The sequence below is a fragment of the Triticum aestivum genome, chromosome 1A, assembly GCF_018294505.1.
Source record: "Triticum aestivum cultivar Chinese Spring chromosome 1A, IWGSC CS RefSeq v2.1, whole genome shotgun sequence".
Classification (NCBI taxonomy): Eukaryota; Viridiplantae; Streptophyta; class Magnoliopsida; order Poales; family Poaceae; genus Triticum; species Triticum aestivum.
In genome coordinates, this window is record NC_057794.1 from 388,812,929 (window position 1) to 388,828,272 (window position 15,344).

General features: G+C 47.2%; 1 protein-coding gene across 1 annotated transcript; it reads right to left on the bottom strand.

The window, feature by feature from the left end:
- Positions 1 to 1,827: 1,827 nt before the first annotated feature.
- On the bottom strand, positions 1,828 to 3,698 carry LOC123136212 (phospholipase A1-Ibeta2, chloroplastic-like). Its single transcript, XM_044555570.1, has one exon. It carries the CDS (start codon positions 3,620 to 3,622, stop codon positions 2,003 to 2,005), a length of 1,620 nt encoding a protein of 539 aa, XP_044411505.1. The 5' UTR covers positions 3,623 to 3,698; the 3' UTR covers positions 1,828 to 2,002.
- Between the last annotated feature and the right edge of the window lie 11,646 nt (positions 3,699 to 15,344).

Genomic DNA, 15,344 nt, shown 5'->3' on the forward strand with positions numbered 1-15,344 from the left:
TAATCCAGTAAACTACAAACTATAAACTAATTTAGTTAAATGAGGGAGGAGGCAGGAAGGAGGAGGAGGTGTGGCAGCTGGAGAAGGGAGGAGGAGGACGAGGAGGAGGAGGAGGGGGAGAAGGAGGATGGAGGAGGGGTTGCGGCTGGAGGTGGAGGAGGAGTCTTACCCAGGCTGGCAACGGCGGCAATGGTGTACGGTGGCGCGCGGCGACGGCGGTGAGAGAAAGTGAGCACGGGGAGAGTGAGGTGGACGGTCAGGGGGATAATGCTGTCTAGCAGTAGCGATGGGCCACTTAGCCCACGCTACTGCTAAGCCAGGCCCACGGGGGCCGCAGTGCCCTCGGGGCTAGCCATAGTAGCAACGCGGGCCAGGAACCCGACGCTGCTGCTACCACGTTAGTAGTAGCGCGGGCCAGGCATAGCGCGCTGTTGCTATTGCTAGCCCCCGGGGGCACTATGGGCCCCCATTAGCAGTAGCGCATGTTTGTTCAACCCACGCTGCTGCAACGATTTACCTGCAGCGAGGCTTTTAGAGGCGCGTTACTGCTAACTCTCAGCAACGCGGGCCACCTACCCCACACTACTGCTAAGTATCTACCTATAGACATTTCCCTATTAGTGGTTGGCGCAACCTGGCCTAGTATGTACCATTGATATTTTTAGGGGAGCTCTCACTAGATCCATCACTAACAATAGCCATCTACCGTGGAAGACCACCAGGGGAAGAAACCAACAACCACCGGGTGCAACTCCCGAGCATCAAAGTGAAGCTCCAAAATGATACAAGCCATTCGCCCTTAAGGAAACCCAAACCTAGACCTAGCATATACATAGTCAACTTGCCTCCTCCCTCATCCTCATTCTAGTCGGCGACACCGCCAAAGAAGAAGGGAAGAGGAGTTGATGCAGGCATGCAACTTTCAAGGAGGAAGAGAAGGGGAGAGAAAGAACGAAGTCCATTTGCGACCGCTACAATATAATCTCCCCTTAGAGTGCAAAAAATATAAAAAATAGGTGTGAGCATTGTATCTCTAGTGCACGGCCCCAATTTGATGTGTGGTAGATGGTGGAAAGACCGACTTTTAATATGGGTGTTAGCCAGGGGGTTTCCGAAAATGACCAAAGCTCCCCGGTAGCTCCCATGCGTGAATTTGGCACATCCATCCGAGATCAGACGGTCCATGTTAAAAATTTATACTTTGCACCTCCAATTCTATTAGCACCATGACCCGACATGAGCATTTATGCAACCAGACGAACGTACGACACATCATCAGCCAATTCGTTAATCCACCATGCATAGCGTCGAGGCAACCCTTGTCCAGTGCCCACTGGATTAGATGGCCATTGACACGTCGCCTTGCTGGCAGTGGTGGAGCTACAAACTAAGAGCAGAGAGAGCCAGTCTAAAGAATATCACCCATTTTTTTTGAAATGGCTTAGTGAGGCTTATACTTTGCATTGTCTTTGTTCTGAGTTGGGCCGGCCATGGCACAATTTTGCCCTTACGTAGCTTTGCCACTGGCTCTTGGCTATCAGCGCACAATGCACCCCACATAATTTTCATTTTATTATTGTATTATTGCAGATGCCCAAAGTGTATTACTTCATGGTTGTAATGCCTCCGGGCGGGGTACAAGGCCGCAACACCTCACATCTAAATTGTCCCCTTATATCAACACTAGTCTGTTTTCACACTTTACGGTTAACTTTGAGGTTCCTTGCGTAAAGTCTTCTGAAAAAGAAGAAAATCTATATTGATATGATGACTATCAATCCTATTAAGCCGAATATTATAGGATGATATACGTGTAACAAATTTACCAAGTGCTAGATTCTTCTGAACAAAACAACACGAAATAGATTGTTCATGTCGAACGAGCATGCTGCATGATACGGGGAGAGACATATGCCTCTCTCGTCCAGTACACAAGTTTGCACGTCAGGACACGTGCACTGCAGATACCCAGAGTACACTACATGCATGCGACTGATCAACGTCACGAGGGACTGGCCAAGAAGCCGTACTGTCCATCAGCAGTGCCAGCGCCGTTGGCCGTGGCGGCCCTTGGCATGGCCGCCGGCTCGAACCCGAGCACCCTCGCGCGCTCCACGTAGGCACGCTTCACGCTGGTCCGCTGGTAAACCAGTAGCCCCGCCACGCTGCGACTCGCGTCGGCGCGGAACGGCCGGCCGGAGCCCATGAACCCGTCCAGCAGGTGCAGGTAGGCCTCCAGGTCGTGGCAGCAGGCCGGGCCGGCGTCCGGGCGCAGGCACGGCGAGTCGCGGCTGTCCAGCGTCAGCTCCGCGCCACCCGCGTGCACGTATCCTTCGGCCATCGTCGTCGGTTTCACGAGCCCGGGGACGCGCGTCACCACGTCGCCGGCGTTCACCACGCGCAGCACGTTCACGCCCCGCTCGTGCTGTAGCCGGTCCGCGAACGCGCGGTTGCCTGTCTTCGGGCCGCCGAAGGAAACCACGGAGACGGGCGGCGGCTGATGATCATCTGCAGCGGTGCTGTTACTCGCCGCATCAGCGGCCAGGCACGCGCTTAGCTCGTCGGCGGCGAGGAGGGCCAAAGATGCGCCGAGGCTGTGGCCAACCACCGTGATGCTGAGCTCCTCGCCCTTGTACACCTCGATCAGCCGCCTCACCTCCTCCACAATGGCGTCCGACAGGCTGGGCACGTGGTCGCCGGCCGTCTTGTACAGGCTGAGGAACCCCTTCGCCACCTTGGGCACGTTCTGCGCCGCCGTGGCGTCGTCGCCGTCATCGTCGTCCGACACTGGCACGAGGACGGTGCGGAGGTTCTCTGCCCACTCAGGGCACGTGGCGGTGCCGCGCAGCACAATGACGATGTCGCGACGGCCCATGCGCCGAACCTCGCGCTCGTTGTCGCAGACGGCGACGTAGCCGGCGAAGCTGGTACGCTGTGTCAGCCACTTGGGCGCTGACCGCCGCTGCACCCACGGCGGGATTGTCAAGGAAGACGTGGCAAACAGGCTGCGCGTCGGCCGGTACGACCGGTCCGGTAGCACGAGCGCGCGATGCTGGCCGCGGCCGTGCGACGGCGACGACGGCATGGAGTGGAACGCCGTGTAGGCGGCCTGCACGAAGTCGCCGTATCGCAAAACCTCGCGGCGGAGGTTCTGGTCGAGCGGGTCGACCAGGCCCTTCCACGCGCCCTCACCGTGGTAACGTCGCCATTCGGCGGCGATGGAGCCCCTGGGCGAGGGCCGCGGCGAGAGCGTGAGGAGCCGCTGCATTTGTGCCAGGCTACGCGGGGACATCTCGTCCGTGGCGGGCCTCCCTGTGAACGGCAGGAACGTGGACAGGTTCAGCGCGTTGAGGAGACCGCCCCGGCGGCCTTTGCGTTCGTCGGAGTCGGTGGTGGTCTCCTCCCTGTCGCCCCCGCCGGGCTCGTCGGCGAGCGCCTTCTTAGGCCGGACTGGGAGCGGGAGCGGCGGCGGGCGGAGGAGGAGGCGGTCGAGGTTGGCGAGGTGCGTCTTTGTACAGACGGCGTTAGGCTTGGTGGTGATGGCCATCGCCGTTGCGTTTGGGTTGAGAGGCGACGGCCGGCTGTGGCGCGGAGGTGCCGCGATAGCTGCCGCGGCGGACATGGCCGGAAAAGCAAAAAAGCGCGCGGGCGCGGTGCGCCAAATTCGTCGACGTGGAGTGGTTCGAAGGTGGCAATCGCTAGCGTGTGCACAAGCATGTCAAGTGCAAGTGCGGTGGTTTATAGCTAGGCAAGGGGCGCGCGCAAAATGTGCATCACGTGTAGTCGTCACGCGTTGTGCTTTCTTTTGGGTCTGAATCAGGTTACCAAAATCAAGTGCAGTTCTGAACTAAGCGTAGTTCAGATGACTAGATTCTTTGTGGTGAAACATATGCTCATAGAGGTAAAATGTGCGTGCATGCATTTATAGAATTGATTGCATGCGAGTATTTGGATTTATACAGCGTGAAAAAAAAGTGAATTACGGTTATTATTCTAAAACGAAATCAATTACAGTTCCTACACCAAGCGGTCAACTTGCTAAGCTATCAAAAATATGAAATCAATTGTGGTTCCCAAAATTCCATTACTAATAAAAGGCGTGAGGCAAAACTAAATGGGGGTGGATCTCTTGTCGGCCCTTTCTACTTGCTCTGATCCTGAATTCTTGATTTGATTTTCTAACACATGTCTAAGTAGATGTCTTGCACGACTGAAATCTAAGTAAGAGTCTTAGTCTATACTCTAAAACGAAGTGTCATCATTATTCTTCTCCGTTTTCTTCTAACAGTTCGGTTAAAGATCGTAATGTACATCTTTTTATTTTTCGAGAAAGATCAGTAGTTCAGCGCTATTAGTACGTAGTAGTACGAAGCACTAGTTGGCGCACGTGCAGAAATAAGCTGCTTCCACCGGCCAGGCCGCAATTCAGTGAACCTGACTGAACTGTTCACACAAAGGGATGATGCATCAACTCAAACTCATGGTGCACGTGTCAGTTACAGCACGGATGTTCTTTCTCTGGGGATACCAGCAGAGCCGGACACCACTTTTTTTCTAGGACGCGTTTCGTTCATATGCACTTGTGTTTTGTGGCCCAATGATAATAAATTTATTACATCTAAAAAGACTGTTAGGCGATTGTGCAGGAACAGCAGCGGCGTCTCATCTATTGAGAAGAAGGAACGGTGTTTGATCTACGATTTAAAAAGGAACAGTGTTTGATTGAGAGAAACAAAGTCAATACAAACAACTGGAAAGGATGCAAGAGGCATTTTTTTTTTGCGGGTGATGCAAGAGGCGTTATTAAAGGACTTCACATCTTCAATATTTTTAGAAAGAGTTATTTATTTATTCATTGCGGGTAAAAACTCATATTACTCGAGCATCAATCGTACAATCCTCTTTGCATAAAGCAATGACTTCTGGGAGACCAGAGCCCAACCAAACTACAGTTTTCCTTCCAGTTCTTGCAAAATTTGATAAGAAATCATTAACTAAATTTTGACGATGGTTGATATGAGCAATATAAGTCATACGAAGAGACTTTAGATGCTTGCTCTCTGCCACCAAAGACGCATAGACCGATCTGTCTGTTCCATTCTCATTCAACATGTTCATCGTTGAGGAGATCCATTCTTTGAATAGCTAGAGATAACCCCTCCATGCATGCACATATTTCTGCTTCAAGGGCATCTCGGCAAGCAAAGAGTTCCCTGCAAGATGAATAAATGATGTTGCCGAGGTCATCGTGAAGCACCATGCTAGCTCCGGCCTTCCCATCCTCTAAATATATCAGGTTTGTAACATATCTTACCCCATCTAGCAAAAATTCTCAATTTATACCCCATTTAGGTGAACTTTGTGCCACATAAGTTTTACTTTGGTACACCCCCTTTGAAAGTTTGCACGAATATTAAAGTTACTTTAAAAAGTTATCACCATATTATCCTCCACATCAAACGTATTGAATACATTGGTTGACTATATTATCCTTTTTGATTGAAGGGATACCTTCTAATCTTCATATTTAATCTGCATCAAAATCCATAAACTTTTCTCAGGGGTGTGTCGAAGCAAAGTTCATGCCACATATTACCACATTTTTAGTGTTTTCCCCAATTTTGGAGCAGACTAGATGCGCCATGTTTGTAGTTTTTCATTTTCTCTAGTTTTTTATCACCTGGTATTTGTAGTGTATCAAATCGGACCAGCATACTAGACCTGGCTTGCACCCGCGCCTAGTCCACACCACACATGCTCTGGTCTTGGTCGCACCACAAGATGCGTTACACCGCACCCAACCCACACCACACCACATCGCGCACTCGCTCAACCGCTAGGGTTTGGTTTCGCCAACGCCGACGGAGATCTCATGTTGGAGGAAGCATCATAGGCTAGAGTTGAAGCACGTAGCATGCATTGGTTACTCCGTTGCTTTGCAAGTGCCAAGCAACAACAAGCCAAGAAGATGGGAAGCATGAAGTCGCCCGCGAAGGCGAAGCCGAGGGGGTTGCCATCCCGACAATGAGCAGCTATAGGTAGGAAGCCAAGGTGTCCACGAGCACGTTCATGGTAAATTTCCAATGATGACTATAAAATTAGGTTGGGAAGCGTGAGTACCCCGTAGGGCCGCGTGTGGTGTTTATATATGTTGGCTGAAAGCCTGCAGCAGCGTACATGTTGGGACTATCACTAACGATGTGTCTGGGGGGAAACAAAACATAGAGATATGGATACAAAGAGGTTTAAATGGCTCTATCTCTAACTTGTCTAACACTCCCTCTCAATCTATGCTCTATGGAACTTTTCCAAGATTGAGATTGTACTTGAAGTTAACCAACCTTCTCATTGTGAGAGGTTTTGTGAAACCATCGGCCAACTGATCTCCAGATGAAATGAACCTTATGTCAAGTAATTTTCGAGCTACTCTTTCTCTGATAAAGTGGAAATTAATTTCAATATGTTTTGTGTGTGCATGAAAAACATGATTAACTAAGAGATAGCTTACACCAATATTATCACACCATAATCTCGCAGCCTCTGGAGCCTTGATTTCAAGTTCATAGATCAAAGTCTGAATCCACAATACTTTAGCTATAGCATTTGCCAAAGCTTTGTACTCAACCTCGATGCTTGACCTTGAGAGAGTAGTCTGTTTTCTTACACTCCATGATACAAGATTTGTTCTCAGAAACATAGCAAATCCACCTATGGATCTTCTATCATCAGCACACCCTGCCCAACCTGCATCAGAGTAGACAGTGACAAGCATAGATGGAGGGTTGACAATCAGAAGTCCAAGTCCTTATGAGAACTTTAGATACCTCAAAGTTCTCTTAACTGCAGTCCAATGAGTGATGCTAGGAGCATGCAAATATTAACATACTTTGTTTACATAATAGGAGATATCAAGACATGTAAGAGTTAAATATTGTAATGCACCTAGAACAATTCTGTAATTTGTAGCAAACTCTGGTCCAAGTGCGTCTCCACTCTCAACTGTATGTTTTTCTGAAGTTGAGATTGGTGTACTCACAGGTTTGCAATTTTGCAATCCTACTCTCCTGAGTATTTCACTGGTGTATTTTTTTCTGTGTGAGAAGTATACCATCCTTTACCTGCTTGACCTCTATACATAGGAAGTATTGAAGATTTGCCAAGTCCTTCACGACAAACTTCAGCTTTAGGTCCTTAAGCAGACAGGTAGTGGCATCTGAAACTAGCAACAATTATACCATCAACATAAACAAGCACAAATATAGTGGTGTTGCCTTTACTGTAAAAGAGAATTAAGGTAAAATATGGACCCATCAGCTACATCTTCGCATGCAAGGAAGTGCCTTGTTTCGTGAAAATAAAAATGATTCCTCCCGTGATAGCTGAAACCCAACAGCTATATCTTCGCACGCAAGGAAGTGCCTCCTTATCCTTCCTGACAGCTGGGACCCACCCGGTCGAAGCATATGTAGCATTGTCCGTCTTGTCGCAAATGTGTGCGTATATACTGGTCGGTCGGTCTCTCTGCAAAGATGAACCTTGGCCGAGTAAGTAGCGGCACGTGTCATATAGAGTCCTCGACGTAGCAGTTCAGGCAGTCCCATCTAAACCGTGTACACGCACCTATAGCCACATGATAAAAAATACGGCCACGTACATACATACAGGTGGGGTCTCAAATGCGTACTCGCACATATGTACGACCAGGGCTCGTGTACATGGAGAGATAACACACAACAACAACAACAACGTCTTAATCATCGGCAGCCAACCGGTTAGGTCGAAACGGAGAAACAACGTCGTGTTCATCGGGAGGCAACAGAATGTGTCATGTTCATCGGGAGCCAACCAGCTTGGACGAAACAGTTGAAATGGGGTCTGAAGTACCGCAAAATTAAGGAAACAACCTTTTGTTCGACCGTGTACGGTCGAAACAGGGTTTTTTTTATCGAAAGGAGTCTGGCGTACCGCAAAACGGAGGAAACAGACTTATGTTCGAGCGCCTACGTGAAGGAAATATGCCCTAGAGGCAATAATAAAGTTGTTATTTTATATTTCCTTATATCATGATAAATGTTTATTATTCATGCTAGAATTGTATTAAGCAGAAACTTGATACATGTGTGAATACATAGACAAAACACCGTGTCCCTAGTAAACCTCTACTAGACTAACGCGTTAATCAAAGATGGTTAAGTTTCCTAACCATAGACATGTGTTGTCATTTGATGAACGTGATCACATCATTAGGAGAATGATGTGATGGACAAGACCCATTCGTTAGCTTAGCATAATGATCATTAAGTTTTATTGCTATTGCTTTCTTCATGACTTATACATATTCCTTTGACTATGAGATTATGCAACTCCCGAATACCGGAGGAATACCTTGTGTGCTATCAAACGTCACAACGTAACTGGGTGATTATAAAGATGCTCTACAGGTATCTCCGAAGGTGTTTGTTGGGTTGGCATAGATCGAGATTAGGATTTGTCACTCCGAGTATCGGAGAGGTATCTCTGGGCCCTCTCGGTAATGCACATCATAATAAGCCTTGCAAGCAATGTGACTAATGAGTTAGTTGCGGGATGATGCATTACAGAACGAGTAAAGAGACTTGCCGGTAACGAGATTGAACTAGGTATGAAGATACCAACGATCGAATCTCGGGCAAGAAACATACCGATGACAAAGGGAATAACGTATGTTGTCATTACGGTTTGACCGACAAAGATCTTCATAGAATATGTAGGAACCAATATGAGCATCCAGGTTCCGCTATTGGTTATTGGCTGAAGAGGTGTCTCGGTCATGTCTACATAGTTCTCGAACCCGTAGGGTCCACACGCTTAGCGTTCGATTACGATTTTGTATTATATGAGTTATGTGATTTGGTGACCGAATGTTGTTTGGAGTCCCAGATGAGATCAAAGACATGACGAGGAGTCTCTAAATGGTCGAGAGGTAAAGATTCATATATAGGACGATAGTATTCGGACACCGGAAATGTTCTGGGGGTACCGGGTACGTATTGGGTCACCAGAAGGTGTTCTGGACAACCCCCGACAAGCTATATGGGCCTAATGGGCCAAGAGGGGAAACACACCAGCCACAAAGTGGCTGGTGCGCCCCCCCCCACATATGGGCTGGCCAAATTGGAGAAGGGAAGGGGAAGAAGGAAAGGAAAAAAGGAATAGGATTCCCCCTTCCCCCTCTTCCCTTCCTACTCCGAGTAGGAATAGGAAAGGGGGGAGGCCGAATTGGGAGGACCCCAAGTAGGATTCCTCCTACTTGGGGCGCCCCCTTGGTTGCCTCTCCTCCCCTCCAACCTATATATATATATATATATATATATATATATGTGTGTGTGTGTGTGTGTGCAGGGGGTGGCAGCGCTAGAACACACAATAAATATTGTTAGCCATGTGCGGCGCCCCCCTTCACAGTTTACGCCTCCTGTCATATTCACGTAGTGCTTAGGCGAAGCCCTGCGCGGATCACTTCACCATCACCGTCACCACGCCATCATGCTGGCGGAACTCTCCCTCGACACTTTGCTGGATCAATAGTTCGAGGGACGTTATCAAGCTGAACGCGTGCAAAACTCGGAGGTGTCGTACGTTCGGTGCTTGATCGGTCAGAACAAGAAGAAGTTCGACTACATCAACCGCGTTGTTAAACGCTTCCGCTTTTGGTCTACAAGGGTACGTGGACACACTCTCCCCCTCTCGTTGCTATGCATCTCCTAGATAGATCTTGCGTGAGCGTAGGAAATATTTTTAAATTGCATGCTACGTTCCCCAACAGTGGCATCGGAGCCAGGTCTATGCGTAGATGATATGCACAAGTAGAACACAAAGAGTTGTGGGCGATCATAGTCGTACTGCTTACCACCAATGTCTTATTATGATTTGGCGGTATTGTTGGATGAAGCGGCCCCGACCAACCTTACATGACCACGTTCATGAGACCGGTTCCACCGACAGACATGCAACTAGTTTTGCATAAAGGTGGCTGGCGGGTGTCTGTTTCTCCAACTTTAGTTGAATCGAATTTGACTGCGGTCGGTCCTTGTTGAAGGTTAAAATAGCAAACTTGATAAATCACCGTTGTGGTTTTGATGCGTAGGTAAGAACAGTTCTTACTAGAAGCCCGTAGCAGCCACGCAAAACTTGCAACAACAAAGTAGAGGACGTCTAACTTGTTTTGCAGGGCATGTTGTGATGTGATATGGTCAAGACATGATGTGATATACGTTATTGTATGAGATGATCATGTTTTGTAGAAGTTATCGGCAACTGGCAGGAGCCTTATATGGTTGTCACTTTATTTTATGAAATGCAAATGCCATGTAATTGCTTTACTTTATCACTATGCATTAGCGAGAGTTGTAGAAGCAATAGTTGGCGAGATGACGACGACGCTACGATGGCGATCAAGGTGTCAAGCCGGTGACGATGGAGTGTTGGGTAACATAGTAATTTCAAAATTTTCCTACGCACACGCAAGATCATGGTGATGCATAGCAACGAGAGGGGAAGAGTGTTGTCCAGTACCCTCGTAGACCATAAGCGGAAGCGTTATGATAACGCGGTTGATGTAGTCGTACATCTTCACGGTCGACCGATCCTAGTACCGAAAGTACGGCACCTCCGCGATCTGCACACGTTCAGCTCGGTGATGTCCCACGAACTCTCGATCCAGCTGAGTGTCGAGGGAGAGCTTCGTCAGCACGATGGTGTGATGACGGTGATGATGATGCTACCGTCGCAGGGCTTCGCCTAAGCACTACGATGATATGACCGAGGTGGATTATGGTGGAGGGGGCACCGCACACGGCTAAGGGATAAATGATCAACTTGTGTGTCTATGGGGTGCCCCCTGGCCACGTATATAAAGAATGGAGGGAGGAGGAGGGCGCGCCCAAAGTGTGGAGTCCTACTAGGAAAAAAGGAAGGGAGAAGGAGAAGGAAGGAAGGAGCTGTTGGGGAACGTAGTAATTTCAAAAAAATTCCTACGCACACGCAAGATCATGGTGATGCATAGCAACGAGAGGGGAGAGTGTGATCTACGTACCCTTGTAGATCGACAGCGGAAGCGTTAGCACAACGCGGTTGATGCAGTCGTACGTCTTCACGGCTCGACCGATCAAGCACCGAAACTACGGCACCTCCGAGTTTTAGCACACGTTCAGCTCGATGACGATCCCCGGACTCTGATCCAGCAAAGTGTCGGTGAAGAGTTCCGTCAGCACGACGGCGTGGTGACGATCTTGATGTACTACCGTCGCAGGGCTTCGCCTAAGCACCGCTACAATATTATCGAGGATTCTGGTGGAAGGGGGCACCGCACACGGCTAAGAATATGATCACGTGGATCAACTTGTGTGTCTAGGGGCGCCCCCTGCCCCCGTATATAAAGGAGTAAGGGGAGGAGGCTGGCCGGCCCCTACTAGGAGGGGGAAAGAAGTGGGGAGGGAGAAGGAAAGGGGGGCGCCCCCCCTCTCCTAGTCCAATTCGGACCAAGGGGAGGAGGCGCGCGGCCCACCTTTGGCTGCCCCTCTCTCTCCACTAAGGCCCATATGGCCCATTACTTCTCCCGGGGGGGTTCCGGTAACCCTCCGGCTCTCCGGTTTTCTCCGAAATCACCCAGAACACTTCTGGTGTCCGAATATAGCCGTCCAATATATCAATCTTTATGTCTCGACCATTTCAAGACTCCTCGTCATGTCCGTGATCACATCCGGGACTCCGAACTAACTTCGGTACATCAAAACTCATAAACTCATAATATAACTGTCATCGAAACCTTAAGCGTGCGGACCCTACGAGTTCGAGAACAATGTAGACATGATCGAGACACGTCTCCAGTCAATAACCAATAGCGGAACCTGGATGCTCATATTGGCTCCTACATATTCTACGAAGATCTTTATCGGTCAGACCGCATAACAACATACGTTGCTCCCTTTGTCATCGGTATGTTACTTGCCCGAGATTTGATCGTCGGTATCTCAATACCTAGTTCAATCTCGTTACTGGAAAGTCTCTTTACTCGTTTTGTAATACACCATCTCGCAACTAACTCATTAGTTGTAATGCTTGCAAGGCTTATGTGATGTGCATTACTGAGAGGGCCCAGAGATACCTCTCCGACAATCGGAGTGACAAATCCTAATCTCGAAACACGCCAACCCAACATTCACCTTTGGAGACACCTGTAAAGCTCCTTTATAATCACCCAGTTACGTTGTGACGTTTGGTAGCACACAAAGTGTTCCTCCGGTAAACGGGAGTTGCATAATCTCATAGTCGTAGGAACATGTATAATTCATGAAGAAAGCAATAGCAACATACTAAACGATCGGGTGCTAAGCTAATGGAATGGGTCATGTTAATCATATCATTCTCCTAATGATGTGATCCCATTAATAAAATGACAACACATGTCTATGGTTAGGAAACATAACCATCTTCGATTAACGAGCTAGTCAAGTAGAGGCATACTAGTGACGTTTGGTTTGTCTATGTATTCACACAAGTATTATGTTTCCGGATAATACAATTCTAGCATGAATAATAAACATTTATCATGATATAAGGAAATAAAATAATAACATTATTATTGCCTCTAGGGCATATTTCCTTCAGTCTCCCACTTGCACTAGAGTCAATAATCTAGATTACACAGTAATGATTCTAACACCCATGGAGCTTTGGTGCTGATCATGTTTTGCTCATGGAAGAGGCTTAGTCAACGGGTCTGCTACATTCAGATTCGTATGTATCTTGCAAATCTCTATGTCTCCCACCTGGACTAGATCCCGGATGGAATTGAAGCGTCTCTTGATGTGCTTGGTTCTCTTGTGAAATCTGGATTCCTTTGCCAAGGCAATTGCACCAGTATTGTCACAAAAGATTTTCATTGGACTCGATGCACTAGGTATGACACCTAGATCGGATATGAACTCCTTCATCCAGACTCCTTCGTTTGCTGCTTCCGAAGCAGCTATGTACTCCGCTTCACATGTAGATCCTGCCACAATGCTTTCTTTAGAACTGCACCAACTAACTGCTCCACCGTTTAATGTAAACATGTATCCGGTTTGCGATTTAGAATCGTCCTGATCAGTGTCAAAGCTTGCATCAACGTAACCATTTACGATGAGCTCTTTGTCACCTCCATATATGAGAAACATATCCTTAGTCATTTTCAGGTATTTCAGGATGTTCTTGACCGCTGTCCAGTGATCCACTCCTGGATTACTTTGGTACCTCCCTGCTAGACTTATAGCAAGACACACATCAGGTCTGGTACACAGCATTGCATACATGATAGAGCCTATGGCTGAAGCATAGGGAACATCTTTCATTTTCTCTCTATCTTTTGCATTGGTCGGACTTTGAGTCTTACTCAAATTCACACCTTGTAACACAGGCAAGAATCCTTTCTTTGCTTGATCCATTTTGAACTTTTTCAAAACTTTGTCAAGGTATGTGCTTTGTGAAAGTCCAATTAAGCGTCTCGATCTGTCTCTATAGATCTTGATGCCCAATATGTAGGCAGCTTCACCGAGGTCTTTCATTGAAAAACCTTTATTCAAGTATCCTTTTATGCTATCCAGAAATTCTATATCATTTCCGATTAGTAATATGTCATCTACATATAATATCAAAAATGCTACAGAGCTCCCGCTCACTTTCTTGTAAATACAGGCTTCTCCAAAAGTCTGTATAAAACCAAATGCTTTGATCACACTATCAAAGCGTTTATTCCAACTCCGAGAGGCTTGCACCAGTCCATAAATGGATCGCTGGAGCTTGCACACTTTGTTAGCTCCCTTTGGATCGACAAAACCTTCCGGTTGCATCATATACAACTCTTCTTGCAGAAATCCATTCAGGAATGCAGTTTTGACATCCATTTGCCAAATTTCATAATCATAAAATGCGGCAATTGCTAACATGATTCGGACAGACTTAAGCATCGCTACCGGCGAGAAGGTCTCATCGTAGTCAATCCCTTGAACTTGCCGAAAACCTTTTGCGACAAGTCGAGCTTTGTAGACAGTAACATTACCGTCAGCGTCAGTCTTCTTCTTAAACATCCATTTATTCTCAATTGCTTGCCGATCATTGGGCAAGTCAACCAAAGTCCATACTTTGTTCTCATACATGGATCCCATCTCAGATTTCATGGCTTCAAGCCATTTTGCGGAATCTGGGCTCACCATCGCTTCTTCATAGTTCATAGGTTCATCATGATCTAGTAGCATGACTTCCAGAACAGGATTACCGTACCACTCTAGCGCGGATCTTACTTTGGTTGATCTACGAGGTTCAGTAGTATCTTGTTCTGAAGTTTCATGATCATTATCATTAGCTTCCTCACTAATTGGTGTAGGTGTCACAGAAACTGGTTTCTGTGATGTACTACTTTCCAATAAGGGGGCAGGTACAGTTACCTCGTCAAGTTCTACTTTCCTCCCACTCACTTCTTTCGAGAGAAACTCCTTCTCTAGAAAGTTTCCGAATTTAGCAACAAAAGTCTTCCCTTCGGATCTGTGATAGAAGGTGTATCCAATAGTTTCCTTTGGATATCCTATGAAGACACATTTCTCCGATTTGGGTTCGGGCTTATCAGGTTGAAGCTTTTTCACATAAGCATCGCAGCCCCAAACTTTTAGAAACGACAACTTTGGTTTCTTGCCAAACCACAGTTCATAAGGCGTCGTCTCAACCGATTTTGATGGTGCCCTATTTAACGTGAATGCGGCCGTCTCTAGAGCATATCCCCAAAACGATAGCGGTAAATCAGTAAGAGACATCATAGATCGCACCATATCTAGTAAAGTACGATTACGACGTTCGGACACACCATTACGCTGTGGTGTTCCGGGTGGCGTGAGTTGCGAAACTATTCCACATTGTTTCAAATGTACACCAAACTCGTAACTCAAATATTCTCCTCCACGATCAGATCGTAGGAATTTTATTTTCTTGTTACGATGATTTTCAACTTCACTCTGAAATTCTTTGAACTTTTCAAACGTTTCAGACTTATGTTTCATTAAGTAGATATACCCATATCTGCTTAAGTCATCTGTGAAGGTGAGAAAATAACGATATCCGCCATGAGCCTCAACATTCATTGGACCACATACATCTGTATGTATGATTTCCAACAAATCTGTTGCTCTCTCCATAGTACCGGAGAACGGTGTTTTTGTCATCTTACCCATAAGGCACGGTTCGCAAGTACCAAGTGATTCATAATCAAGTGGTTCCGAAAGCCCATCAGTATGGATTTTCTTCATGCGCTTTACACCGATATGACCCAAACGGCA

What these genes read in the sequence shown, in the direction of transcription:
- LOC123136212 (XM_044555570.1), bottom strand. Translation starts at nt 3,622, where the DNA reads ATGTCCGCCGCGGCAGCTATCGCGGCACCTCCGCGCCACAGCCGGCCG.